Source organism: Pygocentrus nattereri, chromosome 9, assembly GCF_015220715.1.
Source record: "Pygocentrus nattereri isolate fPygNat1 chromosome 9, fPygNat1.pri, whole genome shotgun sequence".
Lineage (NCBI taxonomy): Eukaryota > Metazoa > Chordata > Actinopteri > Characiformes > Serrasalmidae > Pygocentrus > Pygocentrus nattereri.
Genome location: NC_051219.1, coordinates 10541904 through 10563944, shown reverse-complemented (window position 1 = coordinate 10563944; position 22041 = coordinate 10541904). Strand labels below are relative to the sequence as shown.

At 44.4% G+C, this 22041-nt stretch overlaps 2 protein-coding genes across 7 annotated transcripts in view; one reads left to right on the top strand and one right to left on the bottom strand.

Moving 5' to 3' along the window:
* Positions 1-817: 817 nt before the first annotated feature.
* On the bottom strand, positions 818-14878 carry rprd1b (regulation of nuclear pre-mRNA domain containing 1B). 4 transcript variants are annotated; one of them, XM_017723042.2, is made up of 8 exons: positions 14539-14878; positions 13230-13489; positions 9380-9509; positions 8607-8746; positions 6165-6292; positions 5855-5981; positions 4200-4375; positions 818-2737 (listed from the first exon to the last, which is right to left on the bottom strand). In XM_017723042.2, the coding sequence occupies exons 2-8, from the start codon at positions 13390-13392 to the stop codon at positions 2588-2590; spliced, it is 1014 nt and encodes a 337-aa protein (XP_017578531.1). In that variant the 5' UTR covers positions 13393-13489; positions 14539-14878; the 3' UTR covers positions 818-2587. The 4 variants fall into 4 exon arrangements, with proteins under 4 accessions (XP_017578531.1, XP_017578525.2, XP_017578526.2 ...); XM_017723036.2 differs by having other exon boundaries at positions 6165-6289; XM_017723037.2 differs by having other exon boundaries at positions 13242-13489.
* An 800-nt stretch (positions 14879-15678) lies between these two features.
* tti1 (TELO2 interacting protein 1) overlaps positions 15679-22041 on the top strand; it is a 20440-nt gene continuing 14077 nt past the window's right edge. Inside the window, exons 1-5 of one of the 3 annotated variants that reach the window (XM_037541205.1) lie at positions 15679-16425; positions 17549-19882; positions 20050-20214; positions 20727-20884; positions 21707-21847. In XM_037541205.1, coding sequence (XP_037397102.1) covers positions 17563-19882; positions 20050-20214; positions 20727-20884; positions 21707-21847 — 2784 coding nt within the window. In that variant the 5' untranslated portion in view covers positions 15679-16425; positions 17549-17562. The other 2 variants (XM_037541206.1, XM_037541204.1) reach the window with 2 other exon arrangements.

Genomic DNA, 22041 nt, shown 5'->3' with positions numbered 1-22041 from the left:
AAGACAATCCACTTACATAAGGAAGAAAGTCAAGTGAAAAAGTTTCCAAATCAGAAGATCAAAAATTATAAGATAATTAGAGAACATTAAACTTCTAAAAACCACTTGCAACACATGGTAGACCAGCAAAACTGTCCCCATCAGATAAGCAGCACTTAGTTTTCATCTTTGAGAGAGAGAAGAAAATTAAGCTGCTTCAGATCTGAAAACATCCACAGGAGTTTCTGTCCATCCTTCCACTGTGAGTCTGAAGGGATGTGTAGCTGTTCAAGAAGAACCTCACTGAGAAAAGGAGACGGACACACCAAACAAATACGTTTCTGCTGTTCTAACAATGGACCGACCACCCCAGAGTCCAGACTGACCACCCCAGAGTCCAGACCTCAACATCACTCAATGTGTTTGGGATTATTCGAATTGGGAGAAGCGAAAAATGCCACCAACGTCTAAGACTGAACTTTGGTGGTGTGGAAAAACATCCTTTCAGATTTCTTTGAGAAGCTGAAAGAGTGTCTCCTAAAAAGAATGGAAGCTGCAATAAAGGTAAAGTGTGCTAACCAAATACTGAGAAAAACTATACTGTATTTAGTTGAAGCTTGGTATAATTTCCCATTAAATATGTTTTCTGCTTTTGTCCTGATGTTGAAAATGAAAAAGGATCTGAATATTACTGCCAGGGTGGTGGATCTCCAGGACCAGGGTTGGGCTCTCCTGCACTATCAGTTTGTATTATTCTTCCCGGCCCACTGGTACAAGATGAAGTACTTCAAAACCAGAAGACATTTAGGCAGGAAAAAAAAACAAAAAAAAAAAACACTGGAATTCACCATTTCAGTTTATTGGCTTCATTCTGTGGGAAAAAGAAAATGCTAATAAAGAAAAGGATCAGCAGGGACAAAGTCTTATTTATGCTATTAAAGAAGGCAAAAACATTCTAATGCCGCTATGGCAAGGAATGCTGAAATGTTGATACTGTGTACTACAAAGCTGGACTTAAGACAGACCTAATGTCACCTTGAAAATAACCCAGATGCGTTATCTTTATCTTGCTATGCCCAGTATCCAGTTTTGTAGCACACTTGCCTGTAAAAAGTGAAAAACCAAAGAAAGCTGATTGTCAGTTACTCTGGTTGTTGTACACTGTCATAATGGGGGAGTCTGTAGGGTACAAGGTTTGTCTGTGAAGTCAATGGCTTTGCTTTTTCAGTCTTGAGAGTGAAATGTGAAAATCTACTGAAAACCAACATCAGTTGAATCTTACAAAAGAGGACATTTTGGAGACATCCATCCAGAGTTTGTGTCACGAGGAGTTCAGACAGAGTCTATTTCTGTACGTCTCATTTAACAGCAGACTCTGCATGACGATAGGCATCATAATGTCAGTTTCTCTGGCACAACCAGGAACAGGACCAAGGATATTTGATTACGGAAATCCTGGAGTTTGACTGAATTCACACCAGTCCAGGAGGGTGGTCTGCACATTGAGCTGTGAAAGCTTCACCCTGATTGGCGCACTCCGTTTTGAGCCAAGCCGCCTTCTCGTCACTGTTCTGACTCAAACATCAGCAGCTCAGAGACAGTTTTTTAAACAATATGCAGTCAATAGCTTAATGGATGGATGGTTGAGACAGATCTTAAAGATCATGTTTGGAGACAAAAAACATACCGTAGTTCTGCTTTTCCTGGACGCAGTACTAGACAACAAAACAAACCGCTCTATGGATTCAGTATCCGAGGGCTGGGAACATGAGCAAAATTCCTAATTAATTTAGTAAAACATTGTTACTGCAGCAAAACAAACAAGCAACCAAACTAGGTTTTAAACTCACCGCTGTAAACTGTATTTTAATACTAATCAGATTCAGAATAACAATATTCTCACAGTATAACGCCCAGTCTTAGTAAGTCCCTCCCCTAAAAAAATGCTAAAGGAGGAAAAGATCATCTGACATGACGACCTTATTTGAAATATGTACTCCACTGCTGCTCACTTAGCCATAGTTTTCAGGCAGCACAAAACGATAAATACAATATCGTTTACAATAAGTAAACCCAAATGGGCTTTATTTCAGGTACACAGCTTATGTGAGTGAGTGACAAACTGGAAAAAAAAAAGCCTTCAAAGTATCTCTCCATACGCAGGCCACACCCAATGGAAGAATTAATCAGCAAACAAAGCAAAATGACACTTTAAAGCAATAAAACCTAAACCCTAATAATGGTACAACAGCATGAAATGCTGCTACTGTCACAGCAGAGTCGCATACAAAAGCAGGACCAGCAAATAGCATGTTTGCTCTCGGTGAAACTCCACAGCTAAAGCAAAAAGTCAGTGGCCAGAGTTTCCTTCTAAAAACCAAACGAAAAGACAGGGGTTGGGGATTGGCTAGATCTGGGCTGGTAGGCTGGTGATGGTCGAACCACAGTCCAGTTGGTTTTGTGCTCCGCGGCAGCTTCCAGTAATGGAAGTTCTGGATGTGATGGAGACGATAGAAATGAACGGAGGCCGACAGAGAGGTTAGAGAAAAAGAGAGAAAGCTAGAGAAAAAGAAGGGATCCTGTGTTTGCCTGTTTGTATGTACGTGGATCAGTCAGTGGAGAACAGATCTCCTGCAGAAGGGAGTGGGGCCAGTCCTCCGGTCACATTGGGCAGCAGAGAGAGGTCCGGCAGGCTCTGGATGTGAGACTTTAGTTCCTTCCTCACCTGCGTTACTCGCGCCAGCTTCTGTTTGTACTCCTGTAAAGAAAACAGGACAATTCTGAGTATTTTCTCAGGAAAAATCACAGGTCATTGAAAGCACAGATCAATGTGACCGTGGGTGACCGTGCGACACAAATCCTAGATGACTTTCACTCATTCCTCCTGACAAATTTGTTTCAGGTTGTTCCTGCTTGTGGACGACAATTTTCAAATCGTGCCACATATCCTTGACTGAGACCTGAGCTTTGACTTGGTTGTTGAACATTCACCTTATTATTATATAACCATTCCTCTGTTGCTGCCCTGCTTTCCTGCTGAAAAGTCAAACTTCTCCTAAGCTTTATTTTTTTAGGAGAGTAGCAGGTCACCTTGTGGTTTGTCCCTGTAATTTTCATCCATCCTTCAGTTATCCCCACAGCATAATACTGCCAGCCCCGTGCTTCACTGCTGGGATATTTTGTTGAGGAATGGGCAGCGTTAGGATTGTCAAAAAAAGCTCAATTTTTTGTCTGACATTTTAGCTGGATCACTCTGATGATTCCTGGCAAACACATCCTCTGATGTCTCTTCAGTAATTGGTTCTTTTTAGCCACATTTCCATATAGGCCAGTTGTATGCAGAGCTCTTTATATTGATGACTGGAGCAACTCCACTTTAGTCTCAGCCAGTGAACTTTATAGTGAGTACTGGCCTCTCTGTGGCTTCCCCTACAAGTCCTCTTCTTGCTCTGATGCTTGGTTTTGAGGCCTTGTCTCTGCAGTAGCCTCAGATCGATGATGCGCTTCCATTTCTTCACAACTGATCCAACAGTGCTTACTGGGACAACTAATTACTTGGATATTATGCTGTAGCCATGTCCTGTGTTGTGCAATGGATATAACTTTATCTCTGATTTGCTAAGAAAGCTCCATTTTTTTAAATGATTTCCTTCAGATTCCTTCAAAAGACTGACCAATGGTTTTTGAATTAATAAGTGGAGCTGTTCATTAAAAAAGGTGAATATTTTCTGAAGATTTACAATCAGAGGTCAACTGTAAGCCAACCCATCACAATGAGGCAATATTTTTCATGTATGTAAACTTCACAACGCAGGGGTTGGACACATACAGCATTTTCCATTTAGTAATTTCTGTCGCTGAATATTTTCTTTCATAAACCAATGTCACTTTAAATGAATTCATTTGGAAACCAGATGAATCCGGTGACGTGCCGTGTTCTAGCCCCTTACACATCAGGCGTTTTGATTCTTGCCACATCACTGACTACTAATAACATACTGTTGCCCAAAAGCAGGTGTAAATGGGTAAATCACTTGAAGGACTTGTTACTGTCCAAACACTTTATTGTGCAACAGAAATTACAATACAGGGGCACCAAGTGGCAGGAAAAAAACGGAGCAACTGTGGAACGAATCAATGAAACAGCAGAATAAATTAGTGCATGAATTAATTAACAAGTAAACAGTTCTGTATCAGTGAATGAACACGAGACTCTGTACCTCAAGTTTTTTCTCCCTTTCACTAAGCGCCTCTTTCTGGGTGTGAATGTACTCCGTTAGCATGCGGGCCAGCTGCCTGCGGTCCTCCAGCTCCGCCGCCAGCCGCCCGTTATATTCTGCCAGCAGCAGACACGCTTCGTCCACCGTCTTAGACAGTTTGTCTGCTGCCTCCTTATCTGCAGTGGGGAGACACACAGGTTACGGTCTTATTCACTGCATAGTTAAAAGGGAATTTCCACCATTTTTCCCCCTAAATTTTCACATACTTCAATAACTGAGACGTAAACAAAGTGGTTTGATGTGAAATGGTGACGGACCGTGGAGGAACTTACTAACTCGGATTTCTTTACAGTGGTGGTGACAGGAACCAGGTGTCATGATGTCTACAATGCAAATGTAGCATTTTGTTTACTATCCAAAACTACTAGTGAACCCACGCAGGTCTTCTGTTTATATGTGTAATGCTGAACATGGTAAAATAGTGGTCAAAACTGAAGTACAATAATATTTCAGACATTAAGCAACACACACAGAACTGCCTGAGCGAACTTTAGAGGCTTCTGATATCTGGTTCCCATCACCGCCACTCAAACCTCAAACACATCTGACTCCAAGTTTCTCCAACATGGTGCATTTCACATCAAACTACTCTGAACTGCTTTCTATCTAACCGATGTTGTTACGCAGAAACTGAAAGAAAAAAATAGCAGATTGTACTTGTATGATTGTATTACTGATGCCCAAAAAAAGAGCAATACTGGTCACTTTAACTGACAGACCTTTTGTCTTTTTGTGTTTCCTCTGATGAGATTCTATTAGAAGACACCGACATCAAGCGACGCCTCGAACCAACAGAATTAGGAAAGATTTTTCATCATGAGCTACTTCCTCAAACGTTACATAATCACTCCCAGTTAAACTTTACAGTTATAATCCAAAATCTCACGAAGTTAAAGCCTCTACATACGACCCCGTTTCCAAAAAAGCGGGGATGCTGCGCAAAACGTAAAAACACAACGTAGTAATGTGTTACGTCCTTAAAACCCAATATTTAACTCAGAACTACACAAAGACAACATATCAAATGTTGAAAAGTTCATCACTGCAGCCAAAGAAGAAAATATATATAAACAGAATCCAGAAGCACCGCCTTCATCTTTGGGCCCCCGAGTTCAATTAAGATCGGCCGAGTCGAAGTGGAAAAATATCCTTGGAAATTTGAAATTCTTTTTGGAAATAACGGATGCCGAATCCTCTGGGCTAAAGAGGAGAGGGACCATCCAGCTTGTCTTCAGCACACAGATCAAAGCATCTGTGTTGGTATGGTGGTGCATTAGTACATACATATACATATACACATTATATATATATATATATATATATATATATATATATATATATATATAGTTTGGAGCAAAATATGCTGCCAACCAAATGACGTCCTTTTTAGGGAAGGCCTTGCTTGGAAGATAATGCCAAACACTCTGCGCCTGTTATTACTCTGTAGTAAAACAGTCAGTGTGCTAAACTGGCCTCTAGATTCTGAAATGCGTGTTTAAACTCATTCGAATGTGTGGTGAGAGTAGGTTTGTGCAGGAACATGCAGCCCTGCCTGACTTATTAGACCCTGTTTAGGAGTCCTCAGTAAGCTTCACCTGTGATCTTCTCTAGGAGGGAGACATCCTGCACTTCCTGAGGGAGTGAGGCGATTTTTTGGCGGACAGCAGCGTCTCCGGACGCAGCGTTCTCCAGATCCTGCAGGGCCTTCACCAGCTCCTCCGTCTGGCCAAAGAGAGACACAACAGAAAACAAGCACTTTCACAAAGCTGCCATTCACTTACTTCTTTCTGAACACTCATGTCCTGCACCTGACCACTTCAAGCCACGGTAGTAGACATGAAAATCAATTTACAGCCATTTTCCCTTCCCGACCATCCAGAGCAAAGCATTAAGACGCATCCATACCAGCTGTGGGCCACCTGCTTCTGTTTCACGGGGAGAATAGTGAGTTCTGTAATCATCGTCATCATCTTCTTCCTCCTCTTCTTCTTGAATCTTCTGGAAACTTCTTTTCAAGCCTTTTTTCTCATCTGCTACAAGATACAAATTCAGACACCATTCACTCTATTAACATACATTAACAGGCCGCTGTTCAGCAAAACATGCAGTCTTCCAGTCCTATGATAAGGTTTGTGCACCCTGGTAAAATGACGCTGATTTTCTAGGTGTAAACACGTTAAACACATCCCCAGAGAACACACTTCCGCATGTCTCACTGCACTTTTTCTCTGTATGTGCTGAATTTAACATTGCGTAAAAAAAAAATTCACATAAAATGTGACCTGTGCAAAAGTTAATGCACATTTTCTCTCTCATGTACCTTTTCCAATTGCACTATGCACTAATATTTAAGCTTCCTTCCTGTAGAGGGCATGTGGACATATCATACTGTATACAAGCAGGTATTGCCAGTATTACTAGAACACTGACCAACCTCATATCATACCTCACAAAATAAAGATTAAGACCAACTGTAGCGAACTAACTGTGATAACCCAAAATTTAAGGTGTACAGTGACAAGAAGCTGAAAGATGTTCGCCCATTACAACATGTCTTTATTTATTTACACCTTATCGTGCTGTATTGGCAAAAAACGAGACAAAAAGAAAACAGTAATGATGTTCAGCTCTAATGATTCGGCACTATTGCTATACTGGTGCATCGTGTGCAATGCAACTTAAAATCAAACCTCACACAATGAAACACTGCAGTGACTCTTACCTTTAAGCAGGCATGGTTGAGATACAGAGATTGGTGTGCAACTGGTAGGTTAATGTTTCCCTTTAGTCCGTTTTTATGTGGCATTCTTCAAAATAACACTGTCAATCTATTTTCAATATAAACATGCACTAAATTCAAGAACCAAGTCTGGTGCAGATACTTTATTGATCTAGCACTGGATAGCAGGGCGAATTGGCTTGCACTGGACGAGCAGTGGCAAGTCTTGGAGCGTCCAGTCACAGGAGGCTTTAATCACAGAGTTTCTTAGGCTACGATTACACAGCAGGTAAAAGTGGCCAAAATCCGATCTCTTTCTTCATATGCGGCACAGATGTGTGTCTGTGTCAGTGTGAATAGCAAAAACCAGTGAATCTGACATTTTCAATTCTGATTTGAGACGCTTTGATATGTGGTACTGAAATCCGATACGTATCCGATCTGCGGCCGTGCGACTCGGTCTGAACAGCCAGATCGGACTTTTACGGCAGTCCAACTCAAAAGTAGTCATAATTTCGCGCTGCTGAGACTCAAACATTTGTGGTAATGTTTATGTACCAGAAATTAGAGGAGACTCATCCCAGCCACTCTGTGTTTTTGAACGAGGCGACTGAGCGCGGCCGGAGGAGCCCGAGCGCGGCCGGAGGTGCCCGAGCGCGGCCGGAGGAGCCAGAGCGCGGCCGGAGGAGCCCGAGCGCGGCCGGAGGTGCCCGAGCGCGGCCGGAGGAGCCCGAGCGCGGCCGGAGGACATGAACCAAAGAAGTGGCCGTGTCCAAATAACGTGCCCTTTTTACAGTGAACTCAAACACACTGTGAGTGAGGAGTCCAGCTGTCCAGCACTGGAACTTCATAATCACTCCTGTGATGCTGGCGAAGACGAAACTGAAGCTCTGGGAGCGACAGGCATTCGCTGGCCGCGTGTTTACCTGTGGACGAGCCCTCTGCATGTGCGGGTTCTGTTTGGGAGCTGATCTGTTCAGACTGATGTCGCTTACAGATCACATTTAAAAGATGGTGTGAACAGCCAAACAAACAAATCAGATTTGGTGAGAAAATCAGCTTTGGGCCAGACGTGTTACCTGCGGTGTAAACGTGGCCTTAGTCACTAAAGAAACAGAACTTTTTTTTAAATATTAGTTTAGGGTGATTATACTGAAATATGGTGGTGTACCCATGAATGGGGGCAACAAAAGAGAAAAAACTCAAGCACAGTGTTTCATTCTTTGTTATTTTAACCACATTTTTAAATGAGAGCTCCCCTTTCTGGATGTTTGCAGACAATTCCCATAGCATTAGCCCTACTAATCAAAAGCAGATCCATTTGTCCAAACGGTATTTAATGTTAGTTTCTGTGTGATCGCTCTACTCCAGTGCTGTGGATCGGTACCATGTACATACCATCACAACAGTATCATGGTATGTGCTGCTTTATGGTGAAGATGTATTTAAGCACTGCAGAATTACTTTTGCCATATTCCAACACGGCACAATGATATATATATATTTTTTATCTGAGATCTGAAGTGGAGGGTTTTTACTCCAACAGGCCTAATTAACTTTCTTACTCTGCTATAAACACAGAGAGCATCAGACATTAGAAACACTGTGTGATCCGCAGTGAAACGCACCTGTATTTCTTTGTCTCGGGCTGTTGGAGTCTTCGATGGCTAGTTTGAGCTGCTGGATGAAGTCTGCGCGGTACAAATTACGCTCCTGCCAGATATTCAGCAGCCTCTCCATGTGCTTCTTACAGCTGTCATCGGTCTCTCTGCGTACATGGACAAGGTCGAGTTAAGGTCAGCAAAAGAATGTGCCTGTGATACTGGATGATTCACGATGACGTTAAGGCTAATTCAGCTGATTGTAGCACATGCTCAGGTACAAAGTGGTTTTTAATACCACCAAAAATTAAAAGTCGTTTTCAGTTTTAAACAAAATGTAAATGTAATCTACATATTAAAACAGTCTCAGCAACCTGGTCAGGGTTACCAGACCAGGCTGTACTGGCATTTTGTAACTTGCAATGACAATAACTGTGTATTCAGAAAGTTTCATAAAGAAATAACAATATTCAACAATGAAAATATTCAACAGCTGCAGCCCTTATATCACGGCTTTTAATGCACTCTTTCATTTACATTTATTTGCCTCGACTGATTGAAAACACACTTACTGCAACATAAACAAATCTAGCTGTGGAAAATAATTGCCCTCAGCTTAAATGAAATGAGATCACCTCAAACAACTGTGGTCAAAAGATAACGTACTAATTGTGACAGACCTGGTCTGTATTGTAATGCCAATAACATGCCATTCGTGCCATAACGCTGAGGTTGAGTAATCAGGTGAGTCAGCGAGGTGAGAAAGAAAGGCGTGAACGGGGACACAATGGGCTGCTCACCTTGCTACGTGGGAGCAGGCATCGACGAGGACTCCCTCAAAATCCCGCGTGAACTCGGGTCCCTTCTTCTTACTGTTCTGAATCACATCGTTGGCGAGGTAAAGGAAGGTCAGCTTCCGGCTGCTTTTGGCTGAGAAATGAACACGGAGAGAGATTATTACTTTAATGATGCTGAAACAATAAAAACACTGAGCTTCAGTTAGTTGCTTATGAACGTCCTACATGAAGATAAAAGCTCTTTTTCAGTGTCTGTGCTGTCATGTCCACTGTTCAGCTCTCAGTCCACAGCACAAAGTGCACCTGGATTACACAAGTACTGACTGAAAAACAGCTAATCATTAAATCTGCACTTTGTTGTAGTTCAGGTGGCAACACTGAAATAAACAGAGCCGAAATTACGCAGTAGTCTGTCATTTCAATTAATCGCCTTGACAATAAGTCTGAAAAGTTGCCCAAAGGAAGAGTTTGGTGGAAATGAAAATTACTTGATTTTTAGTTGATCATGCAAGTCAATCAGTGCCAATTGTGCTTCTTTAGTTTAGAATTGAACTGCAAGGTTAAAGCTGCTAACAGTGACTGGAGGTCGATAGTCACCCAAACCAAAATTTCCAGAAATACATGCACAAAACTTCCCAAACTCCACTCAATCCGCACCCACGCCTTAATTCAGCTTAGCTGCAGCTAAAAGAAGAGCAGCCATGTTTAATAACCAGGATCACACAATTTAATATCAAAACAGACACACGGCAGGATAAACAGTAGGCAGAGAAACCAAGCAGCTGCACTCAAATCAATAAAACGTCCCATTATGAATTTGGGGACCACAGATTCTGCACAACTGAGACTTGATCGTACGTTTGACCGTCGATTTATACATGAACAAAGAATAGAATCAGACGGATCCTAGAAACACCGCGGAGTCTCCGGACCACCTCTTAGCACAAAGCTGAGTTAGTCCTTATGTGACTTTTCTGTTCTGCCTTAAGTGGTGCAGCAGCTACTGTGTGGCGCTCAGGCCTTGTGCTGCTTCCATCCAATAGACTTTCACTCTTCTGTGTTCTTCACTGTGGAAGAGTAAACAGTAGCGTTAAACAGCTTCCGGCTGCGCTGTAAACGATGGACGATACTGTCCGAAATTATTGCCTAACGCACCAATAATTCAACTGAGCAGCCTCACCCGCGTTTCCATTCGATCAAGTTTAAAAATGTTCAACTTCAGCCGAAAAGCTCCGCTCGTGCAGAGCGAATACGAGGCTGTACGGCAGGACAGATTTACTCACATCTGTGATTAAAAATGCTCCAAAACAAACATTAACTCACTGGTGCGCTCAAAATCCTGGAGATGGCCGTCACAGAGGTTTGATGAAAAACCCTGAGAAACGGACTCGTCTCCACTGCAGCTCAGTGATTAGTTTACTGTAAGGCAGAGCTACGATGCTGCGTCTCTGAGCTGGTTGTGTTCAGGGCTCTTGCTAATGCTGCGAATGTTTACATGGACTGAGTAGGAAAAACTAAACCTGGTGAACTTCTCCTCCTCCAAAATGAAGCGCAGCGAGTGCAGATCTGATTAGGGATGTGCGACGTGGCGTTGGACATAATCCGCTCTGCAAATCCGTCTCAGGCCAATTCCTCTCGGTTCTGATGCGGATTTCTGCGTCTAAATGCAGCTGCTCCGACACGGAGATGCACGGCTCTGTTGCCTCCATCGTCTGCCGCGCCATACTACGTTTACCGGGATGACCCTGAGCTCCGCACAGCGGTAAAAACAGCCCAGAGTGCCAGACGCACAGACTCACAGAGTCCAAATGCCTTTTCATTTTGTGTGACGTGCTTTAGCCACGTCAGACCAGCTCATGTTAGAGGAGCTACCAAACATGCAAACTGCTCTTCTATTAGCCGAGCTGAGGCCAAAGGACGATTTTTGAGGGATGCTGAATATCGGCGACCCTCCACTGCCGCTCTGTTAAACGGAGCGGGCTGAAGTTCCATAAACCTACTATTTACAGGCGGATGTGGCGACGCAGTGACTGTGAAAAAGGTCCATTAAGGTGGGACAGAAAATTGGATCCAAATGAGAAATTATTGAATTTGAAGCCAACTTCAGCCTCGTCCTCTTCGCTACGTGTTACAGTGACAGTGACTGAGCACAATAAACACAGAGGAGAAGTAAACAGCGCTCAAATTCACTTCTATGAGGCGGCATCTGTAACCAGGCCTGCGGTAAATCTAGAGATTTAACTGTTAGACAAGAAACGATCAAAACATGACAGCTTGTTCGCCAAAAGTCCCAGTTTGCACGGGTCTGAATCAGTAGATGGTAACGAACGAGACTTCCTGTAGATTTAGTTCTCCTGGTTTTGGAAACCTATTCTTCATGGGCTTATCGCTGCTCAACCTGCAACTGACAGTAAACAAGAGTTGGGAATTACGGTGCCAACGCCACGCACCTGTGGACTCGCCAACATCCTCCAGCGCAGGACGCTACGAGGACGATACTGTGGGTCCAGCTTTACCCTAAAGGTGTGAACAAGGTCTGTGGATGACCCTCCACTGTTTTTACGTAGCTTATCGATTATATATTCTGTCATGTATTTGTGGAGCTGGTTTAATGGTCTAGATGACTAATCACTTCCAGTGTTTGTTAGCTCTGTTAACCAGGCAGCTCTGGTTCTAAACTAAGGAAGCAAAATACTTAAAAATCTGGACAGCAAGCAGATCTGGGCTGATCCACCACCTCTGGGCCAAGTAGGACAGTAAAAGTTCAAAAGTAGCCAAACCATTCCTTTAAGTTTAAGGTGGTTGGTCAGTGTAGTGGGTAACACCTCTGCCTTCTGCCCTGTAGACTGGGGTTCAATCCCCACCTGGGCAAAACACCCTACACTATACCAATAAGGGTCCTTGGGCAAGACTCCTAACACCACCTTCGCCTGCCTGCGTAGAAATGATCAAACTGTCAGTCTCTGTGGAGAAGAGCGGTGACCGAACGCTACAGTAACCGAGTGACTTGGTCCGATAATAAACAACTTTATAAATGACTTTTACTTACTACTGTTCAAAAGTTTGGAATCAAGCATTTAAAACCAATTCGGTTACATCCCCTTTCCTAAAATGATTCAACATCACGGGTTTTAAAACACAGTAGCGCATTAAAAGGCTGTACAGGAAAACGGAGAAATGTTAGATGCTTCACAAGAAATTGGAAAAAGCTGCATAACATTAAAAAAAGAGCCGTAAAAAGTATCCAGAATATAATACATTTCAAAATTACTTAAACCTTACGCTACATGTCTTAGTAAAAACTGAACGTAAATAGGGAATCACAGTACATCATTTACAAATCGCTGCTGTCCGATCAAAACCTCGTATCTCCAAAACTTTACTGGAGAAAGAAAAAAAACTACTTTACTTTTAATGGAAGTCAATGGAACCGTTTTCCAATTATGTTGAAACCTGAAAACGACAAATATGGAGAGGTTTTCTTCCAACAGCAACTTCTTGCTTACAGAAGTCTTAAAATACTGAATAAAGCACCTGAAAAAAGCTTCGCTGAATAGGTTCTTAATTAAACCCGCGCTGTATAAGTAACAACGCCAATGTGCCAAGTGGCTCCGAACCTTTGGGCGACAGAGTATAGTCAGTTATATCTGAGGAAAGGAATGAGCTCTTCTCTCGGTTTAATGCTGAAATTTTGGTCCTAATTCTTTTCAGGAGGGTTGATTTCATTGCGCTGGCGACGGCTTTCGGGCGTCTTTATTGCAGCTCATTGTTTTATTTTATACAAACAAAATCGAAACTGAAGAGCGTCTAATAAACGTCTCTTCCCAAGCTGAAACATCTGAGAATCACCCACCTCTGGACCTACCTTTCTTCAGCTCTCGGTGCCAAACCCTCACGATGGAGCCCGAGTGTTTGCGGTGGTGAATGATCCACAGAGACAGAGTCTGAACGCTCTGCTGAGAGTTGCTGAGCTCGGACAGCTTCTTCTCCAGGGCGGACTCGGAAAAGGACGACATGATCCCGAATCTCAGGTCCACGGAAAACGTCTCGAGAGGCTTCTGGCTCTTCCTGGTTTCCTCTTCCGCGAAGTTAACACATCTCGTCGTCAGAGAGCTGCCCGAACAGAACATCACATCTCAGGAGAAGAGCCACAAGCTGACCACCAAAAACACAACGACCTGTTCTGCTATGAGCAGCGACACGCGGCTGCTGTGCTCGCGGTGAAGGCGGCCGATTAGGTAACGATGCTATAATTAAAAGAGACGACTGAGAGACTTCTACAGGACTCCCGGCTGACACCGCAACCAGCAGCGAAGGACACGGCATCAGACACAGGTCCCCCGCCACTGCAGACCACCTGAAGAGCAGCAGCAATGGGGAATTCTGCTGATTTTCCCAAATTATGGCAAAATCAAACTAATGAGACGTACAGAGTCGATGCTCAACTTTCCTCACAGTGGTGCTGAGAGGAACCAGGGGTCACCATGTCTACGACACAACCACAGCCTTTTTTGATCTCCCAACTACCGTAAAACGGTGCCTCAGGCATCAACACAACATGCTGGTTATACCATAACCATATATATTATATGATATAGATGGTATGACCATATATTGTGTAGCAGTTTTCTACGATGGAGCGTTTAGAGACATTAAACTCTTCAGTCGTCTGGTTCCCTTCACCACCACTGTCAACAATCAGGCTGCTTGGAATAATATGGAGCCCCTAAAGTGACATGGTGAATATTTTTAATAAGACGTGACCACACGTTAAGTTTTCATAAGTCGTGGCTTCAAAACAGCAGTTTGTGACCTCAGCGTGGTAAACTGTGACCTCAATATAACGTGGGATCAAAGTGGTAACTCCTAGCCTCAATATATTAACTTGTGCCCACGCCTTATCACAACATAATCACGATGTCACTTTATGGCCTGAACAGAATGACTGTTCTCATCAGAACTGTCTAATTATGCAGGCACTTTGAAATATTGGTGGACTTCCCCTTTCGGTCGCTCAGCAGCGGGTGAAGTTGAGGAGCCCCGTCAGCCGAGCCGAGCCGAGCCGAACCGAGCCGAGCAGACCCGACCGAGCCGAGCTCCGACTCACAGCGGCTCGTTTTCACAGCGCACAGAGAAGTCCACGCCGTTTAGGAGGAACTGACCTTTTAAGCAGCGACACCAGCGGTCCCACCAGCGAGGCTATGCTAAGCTACGCTACGCTAAGCGAGGATTAGGGCAGCCCGGGCTGCGCTAAGCTAAGCTAAGCTAAGCTAAGCGGGGGGCGAAGTCTTCTCCAGCTCCTCAAACGGCCACGCGCTCAGTCCGAAATCCCCAGTAAAGTCGCTGTAAAGGCGGCGTGAGCGGTTTGTTCACGCGGCCGATTGGTGGCGCTTGCTCCTCCGCTCGCTATTCTGCAGGAATCCGCATTTTAGTCCAGAACTTTCTCTGAACGGACGCCTGGCAGTAAACAAACACACACAGCCCCCGTCGCGCCTTAACGCCGTTCCGCGCACTGCTGAGCGCTGTGAAGCGCGGGCGCGCTCCAATCCGCCGACATGTGCACTACCTAGGGCACTTAGCACCGCAGACGCGCTTCTCGCGTCCTACAATTCAGATTTGCGCCCAGTGTCTCTTCGGGCTCGCAAAGACAGGAGCGCGCGGTACTGAGGAAGTTCTGCAAAAGTCCAGAAAGGCAACTGGGAATTTGTTCCCTTGTTGGGACAGAACATAGTGGGGCGGTGGCTGGTCGGTGTAGCGGGTAACACCTCTGCCTGCTCCACTGCAGACTGGGGTTCAGTCCCCACCAGGGCCGCGCTGCCAACTCTCCAGTAAGGGAAGTCGCTATTGGCTGTCCGAAAAGTCGCTAAATGACATCATCGCCTAATTTGCATAATCTATGTTTTTGAAGCTGTAAAGGAGAAAAACCACCGAGATGTGTTGGAACCGCTAATGAACTCGGAGGGACGACCTCTGCTGCCTCTGAACCAGGCAGCCACCTCTCAGAACTCGCCCAGGGCTTTAATGCCGGGTTTAAACCAGTTTTTTGCTGCGTTGTTAAATGTTAGCAGAACTGCTGCTCTGCGTTCAACCCTCCTCCTTCATCCGGGCTCGGGACCGCAGAGGGACCTTAAGAGACGCTTAAGAGACGCTCAGTTACTTTTAGTTTTTTTTCTTTATTTAAATTTATTTTTAGTTTATTTATTTATTTAGTTATTTATTTATTTATTTTTATTTACTTTTTTAAAGTTTTCTTTAGTTTCAAACCTATTATTGACAAACTGCTCTGGCTCCCTGAGAGAGTAGCTCATCTTCATGTTGGTCTTCTATGGCAGGTTCAGCTTGAGCTCACAGCGAGCCTCACCAGCCAACCCGAGACCATATCGGATACACAGGACTGAGTTAAGGGTCTCCAGGACCTCCGAGTTCTCAGGGTCTGCTCTGACTGTGGGACTGTGGGACGGGACCGTCACTGAAGAGCCTGAGGGTTCATCTCAGAGTCTCCGAAAGTCTCCAACAACTCCACAAAACCCGCTAGTCGCTTTTTAATGAATAAAGTCGCCAGCGGCTCTGAAAAGTCGCTAAGTTGGCACCAGTGCACCGGGGCAAGCACCTACACTACACCGATAAGAGTCCCTGGGCAAGACTCCCAACACCGCCTTGGCCGGTAAACAGCCAAATGCCGTAAATGTAAACACTTCATGACGCAATTCAAGAGCGGGACTCCATGTCACCCCCCGGACCAAAAAGGAGTCGTTGATTTTTCGTCTATAATGTTAATGTTTAAAAGCCAAACCGAGCATTTCGGCTCACTCGACGCTGTAGACTAACGACTCACTAGCAACGGAGCTAAATGCGCTCGCTAAGCGTTCTACTTAGGACACAAGTACGCGGATTGGAGCGCGCCCAACCGTCGCGTAATAGTGACATCGAGCTGAACCCGGGAGCCACACGATGGGCGATTCGTGCGCGCGATGAAACGGAGCTGTTTTACTTCCCAGTAATGCAGAAAATGAGACCGACTTCGCTGTGGCAGACCCGCTAGACGGAAGGTGAAATAAAGTCTGTGATGTTTTTAACTTTCTGTGATCTGTATCGACAGTGTTACTGAGCAGCGCCGCCGCTGTGGGTCCTCATATAGGCGGTTTAACAAACACAGTGAACTGTGCGGTCCAGTAGCCGCGCGAGTTAACAGGACATTCCCAATAGAAGCTTCACTGTCCAAGTGGGAAAGGTGGAATCCCATTCAGCACTTATTATACGTCTCCAGACGTTTTCCTAGTGTTTTTAATGTAAGTGAATGTGATTAATTCTAGTTGAAAACAAAATGTGTAAGTATGTGTAAACACACCGTTTCCTACATTTAAAAGTCCCTGCTTTTAAAAGGTTAACCATGGGTTATGTTGACAGCTGATGTAGACAAGGACACCAAAGATGGTCCACATTCTCAAGCCTTACAGCTTCACTGTCATCTACGACTCAATCTGTGGTTGCTAAGGCGATTGACTGCTGTCATTGGCTGCTCTACATACAGTTGGCAGCTGCTGCCACCGGCTGACTGGCAGCTGCCACTTGCCTAACTGGTAGATGCCGCTGGCTGACTGACTGCTGTCCTTTGCTTGACTGGCTGTCGCCACCCAACTACTGGCAGTCGTCACCGTCAGACTGGCAGATGCCATTGGTCGCTACGTCATGGTGCCTTTATAGGCTCCTCTGCATTCAGTTTGCAACTGCCAACCACCGACTGGTTGGTACCACTGACTGCTGCCACCGACTGACTGGCAGCTGCCTTTGGTTGCTACTTAATGTTGCCCAGCTGCCAATTAGAGATTAAACGAAAGCTAAGATGCAGAAACATCCCATTGTTTTTGTAATGTCACAAAATGAATGTGTTTCGTACACCAAATCAACATACAGCAGTTAGTCCCACCCATTAATGCTGAAGTCATAAGGAGTCTTTCAGCCCGAACCTCTTTTAATAAGAAGAGCCTCTCAGACCAGAGCTTGTTTATGTGTATTAAGAGGAAAATTTGGAAAATAATCGTGTAAAAATGGATTATGCCTGCTGTGGGTATGTAAAACCACACAAACTTCACTAGTAGATGTCAAACAAAATCTAAGTCTGTGAGCCTTTTTTAGAGACTATGTGACCTGTCGATTTGTTATTTGTAACAGGCCACTCATGGAAAATGGCTGATCATCAGATTGACGACCCGAAGATCGCTTTCGCTTACCTGCGGCCCTCCTGCGTGCTCCTGACCAAAGAGCCAATCCTGTGCAACATACAGGCTCTGAGTGGCCACTTGCGTGCTGTTAGTGATGGCGCCCTCCAGTTGCTTCAGGACTACGCACTGTTTCCTCTCCGCTTTGTCCTCAAGACCCCGGGGCCCAAGCGGGAGGCTCTCGTCCAGGCAGCCATGGAGGCCATGACCTATGTTCTGGAAAACACCTGTATTCACAGCTGGGAATCTTTACGTGATCTCTTTTCTGAGTTGTGCCTTTGCCTCTGTTCCCCCACGGATCCAGGAAAGCCAGCTCCAGCCTCAGAGGAGCTGAAGTTGGCGGTGCTGCGATGCCTGGATGCCCTCTTGCATTCCGCATATGGCGATGTTTTCTTTAAGCTTTACGAACCAACAATGCTGCCTGGACTTGGAGCTGCTGTATCCTTGTTTCTGGCCCTAGCAGAGCAAGAGAAGGCCAGAGAGGTGCAGACAGAAGCTCTGAAGTGTCTCCTCTCTCTGTTTATACAGTGTGATTGTTCAAGAACTCATTTGGAGCCAGAAAAAGAGGAGAGGCGTATGCTTGGCAGTGCTCTGGCCACGTTCCTTCCAGGAATCACCCGTGCCTTGAGTCAAGTGATTGGTGGAGATGTAAGACAAGGACATGCAGTTACGGTGAAAGCCATGCGAGTTTGGTACACAACAGTGGGACTTGTCATGGAGGATGACCAGCTTCAGAATGCTAGCAAAGACAACATAGACACATCTGAATTAGGGAGGGTTGGAGGACTGGTGGTGAAAAGGACTCCATCTTGGAGCAAGGCCACCTCCAAAAGACTTACTTTGGCTTTGCAGAAGGTTATCTCTTGTACTTCTGCACACCAGCACTGGAGAGTAAGACTGGAACTTGTCAATCTCTCAGACTATCTCCTCGCCCGCTGCAGCAGGTCTCTAGCAGAATGCACTGGTCCTCTTCTGGAAGCGCTGGTAGGGGCAGTCAATGATGAGGAACCTAGAGTCAAAGAGAGGTGCAGTGCAGTCCTTGATGAAGTAGCTAGAAGAAACCAAGCTAATGGAGGTCAGGCCCTCAAAGACGTTCTGTCAGAAAACTTGCATGGCTTGGTGTCCTCGCTGCCTCGTCTCATGAGAACGACAGATGACAAGCGCAAACTATTCGTGCTCAATGTCTTCTTGGGGTACCTGAAGATCTTGGGGCCACAGATAGATTTGGTGCTGACGTCAGCGGCACACCTGCAGCGTATCTCCAAAGCACTAATGCAGGTACTGGAGTTGGACGTCTCAGATGTGAGGATTGTAGAAGAAAGGACTTTTGCACACTTGGTGGACCTGGGACTGGAGACTCTTGAAGCACAGTTACAGAGGAAGTACTTTCTCTACTTTACAGATGACAAGATCTTCTCTGCATTAAAGCAGATTTGCCGGATGTTAGGGCACTATGGAAACATCTACTTACTCGTGGACCACTTTCTGGATCTCTACAAGGAGTCTTTGGCTTATCGTAAACAAGCTGCCCTGGTTCTCAATGAGATTATCACAGGGGCAGCAGGAATTGGCATACATATGGAACCTTCTAGGACAGACAATTTTAGAATTAACCATTCTAAAACAAACCATGAAGACCTAAAATCTGCAGTCATGTCTATTGTTGAGGAATACATCAGTTTGAATAATTGGCATCTCCCCACTGTAATGGAGCACGCAGATATTGAGCAACAGGAGAAACTTCAATCTCCGATCTCTGCAATCATGAGAGGCCATGAGGGTAACAGCCTGCATCTGGTTCCAGCTTCCAACATTGGTCACAGATCTCCAACACTCCACCAGCTGAACAGCAACATCTGGCAGATATGTATCCAGCTGGAGGGGATTGGTGCCTTTGCTTTAGCCTTGGGCAGTGACTTCTGTCTGCTTCTGATGACCTCACTTTACCCAGTGCTGGAGAAAGCAGGAGATGAGTCACTCCTGGTCAGCCAGTCCGCTCTCGGCGCCATGCACAACCTTTGCGTGGCTTGCAATTACAGCTCGCCCAAGGACTTGGTCATCAGCAATGCGGACTACCTGCTGAACGATGTATCCCTTAACCTGGGCAGACCCAGCGTTCACCCTCATGCTCCCCGGGTTCTTGCCGTCATGTTTGCCCATTCAGATGCAACTTTGCTGCCCCTAGTGGTTGACGTGGTGCAGGACTTGTTAACAATGCTGGATCTGAGCTATGACCAGAGATCACTGCAATTCTCTTCTGCACTGCATTCACTCATGAAGGCAATGGGTGAGTTCTCCTGAGTCTTTTTTTTATACAAAACATATTCATAAAGTGGCTTTGAGTGAAATGGTAAAATGAACTATTTTGATTGTCACAGTAAAAAGCACTTTAATCCCTTCTGGACGATATTCAGCCTTAATTGGTTAGATTTAATATCATGTGTTTAATTGCAGTGAGGTGGTTTCCTTCAAGTGCTAAAGATCACATAAAGCCTCCTAGAGTCCCACCCAGCCAGAATCCCAAGCCACTTGACCTGCGGCAGTTTCTCCTGGACTACAAAAAGCAGAAGGAGCTGGCTGAAGGGATCGGTGCTAATGAGGAAGACCTCAGTGATGCAGGTTTGAGCTTCTGCAAAGTGAATTATTAAAGTGTTTCAGAAATGTTTTCACTGGCTTTTGAATATATAGCTATTGAACTGTATTTGTTTCTCCTTCTAGGGTTGCTTTTAAGCGAGACACTTAAGAACCCCAACTATTTGTAGCCTCTCTGATTCCCACAATCAGCATAAAAGTCCTAGAATTTTTTATGTAGTGTATTAGTGCAGTCTGTTTTTGTCTATAATGAAGTGGGGCCAAAGTTGACAGAATTGTTTGGAGGAATGTGTATTTTATACAACTTTTTTTACCTTTCGTAATAAAACATCTTTATCTCACTACAAACATTACACTCTGGCTCCTTAAGATGGAAGGTTTGGGCATCCCTGGTTTACAGCATGTGGTCAACTCATAACTAGTGTTCTCGCACAAAAATTCAGCTAAAAAAATTCATATGTGCTAATTGAGATGACATTTGATCCATCAAAAAGCAAGGCTGTTTACTATAGGATTATTATTAATGCCTCTATTTACAGAGATGCCTCCAGTAGCCCCGGGTTGTGAGGATCACAGTGGATTGGAGGAAGGTCCTGATGTAAAACCGGAGCTGCCCATGCACGTTTCTGTAGCTAAAGATGTGATGGAGCGCTGTGTCCACCTGTTGTCGCACACCAGCATAGGAACACGACTGAAGGTACAGCATTAGTCACTGTTACTTTATTGCCGCTACTCTTAAATTGGAATTCAGCAGAAGTATAAAAATGCATTGATTGCAATGATGATGCGTCAACCTGAAGATGGAGATTTACATCTTAACCACTTAATTATGCACAGATTTTGAAAACATTGGTTGAATTTTCCTTCAGTTTTCATTGCTGTCTTTGCAGATAATTAATTTCATAATTATTTCATTGTAAAAAAAAAAAAGTAGCAGGTTTGTTGAATTTGAGCTTGGGTGAATTTAAAGGAGAATTCCACTGGATTTTCAAAATCTCTAACATATCTCAATGGTTGAGATGTAAACAGACTGACAAATTTATCGATTTCAAATTCCTTTACAGTGGCAGTGATAGAAACCAGTGTCTTCAATGCAAATAAAGCCATAATACCATTTTATATCCTTTTCTACTATCCAGAGCCACCAGTGAACCAGTGCGTTTTTATATGTAATACTGATGATGGTAAAATAGTGATAAATCTGGAAAAATAAGTTTTCTTTGGGGATCATTTTGCCTCACAACACTCTGCATGTACCTCTCCACCATAATAATGTAAAAATATGTGTGATTTAGGCCAAATTCTTTCTTTCTATTGTGAAGCAATGTCTCAGGCATGAGGCAACACAGTATTTGTAACCATTTTGTGTGATAACTTTCTGTGAGGGAGCTTTTAGAGGCTCCTGCCAACAGAGCATTTCATACCAAACCTCTAAGAATGACTTTATTTAAATTAAGAAGAATTAATTGTAATGAATGGAATTCCCCTTTAACGTGCCATCATTATTTGTGGGTTGCAGGTGCTGGGCATTGTGGAGCTGTGTGTGAATGTACTGTCTGAGACTGAGAATGAGCTTTTACCCATGGTGCACCGCTGCTGGCCTGCGCTCCTCCAACGCCTCACGAATGATGATCCGCTGGTGATACCGCAAGCTTTCAGGGTATGAGAAGTTCAGTGTGTTCATTTGTTTTTGTCAAAGACTGTCCTCCTAATGTGAGGTGACGATGGATGGATGGATGGATGGATGGATGGATGGATGGATACATACATAGTTACTCACTCACTTACGTTAGTGATCCCAAAGGACATTTAGCAATTAAGGCACTGAAAGTAAGAAACCTTATCAGCTCAACT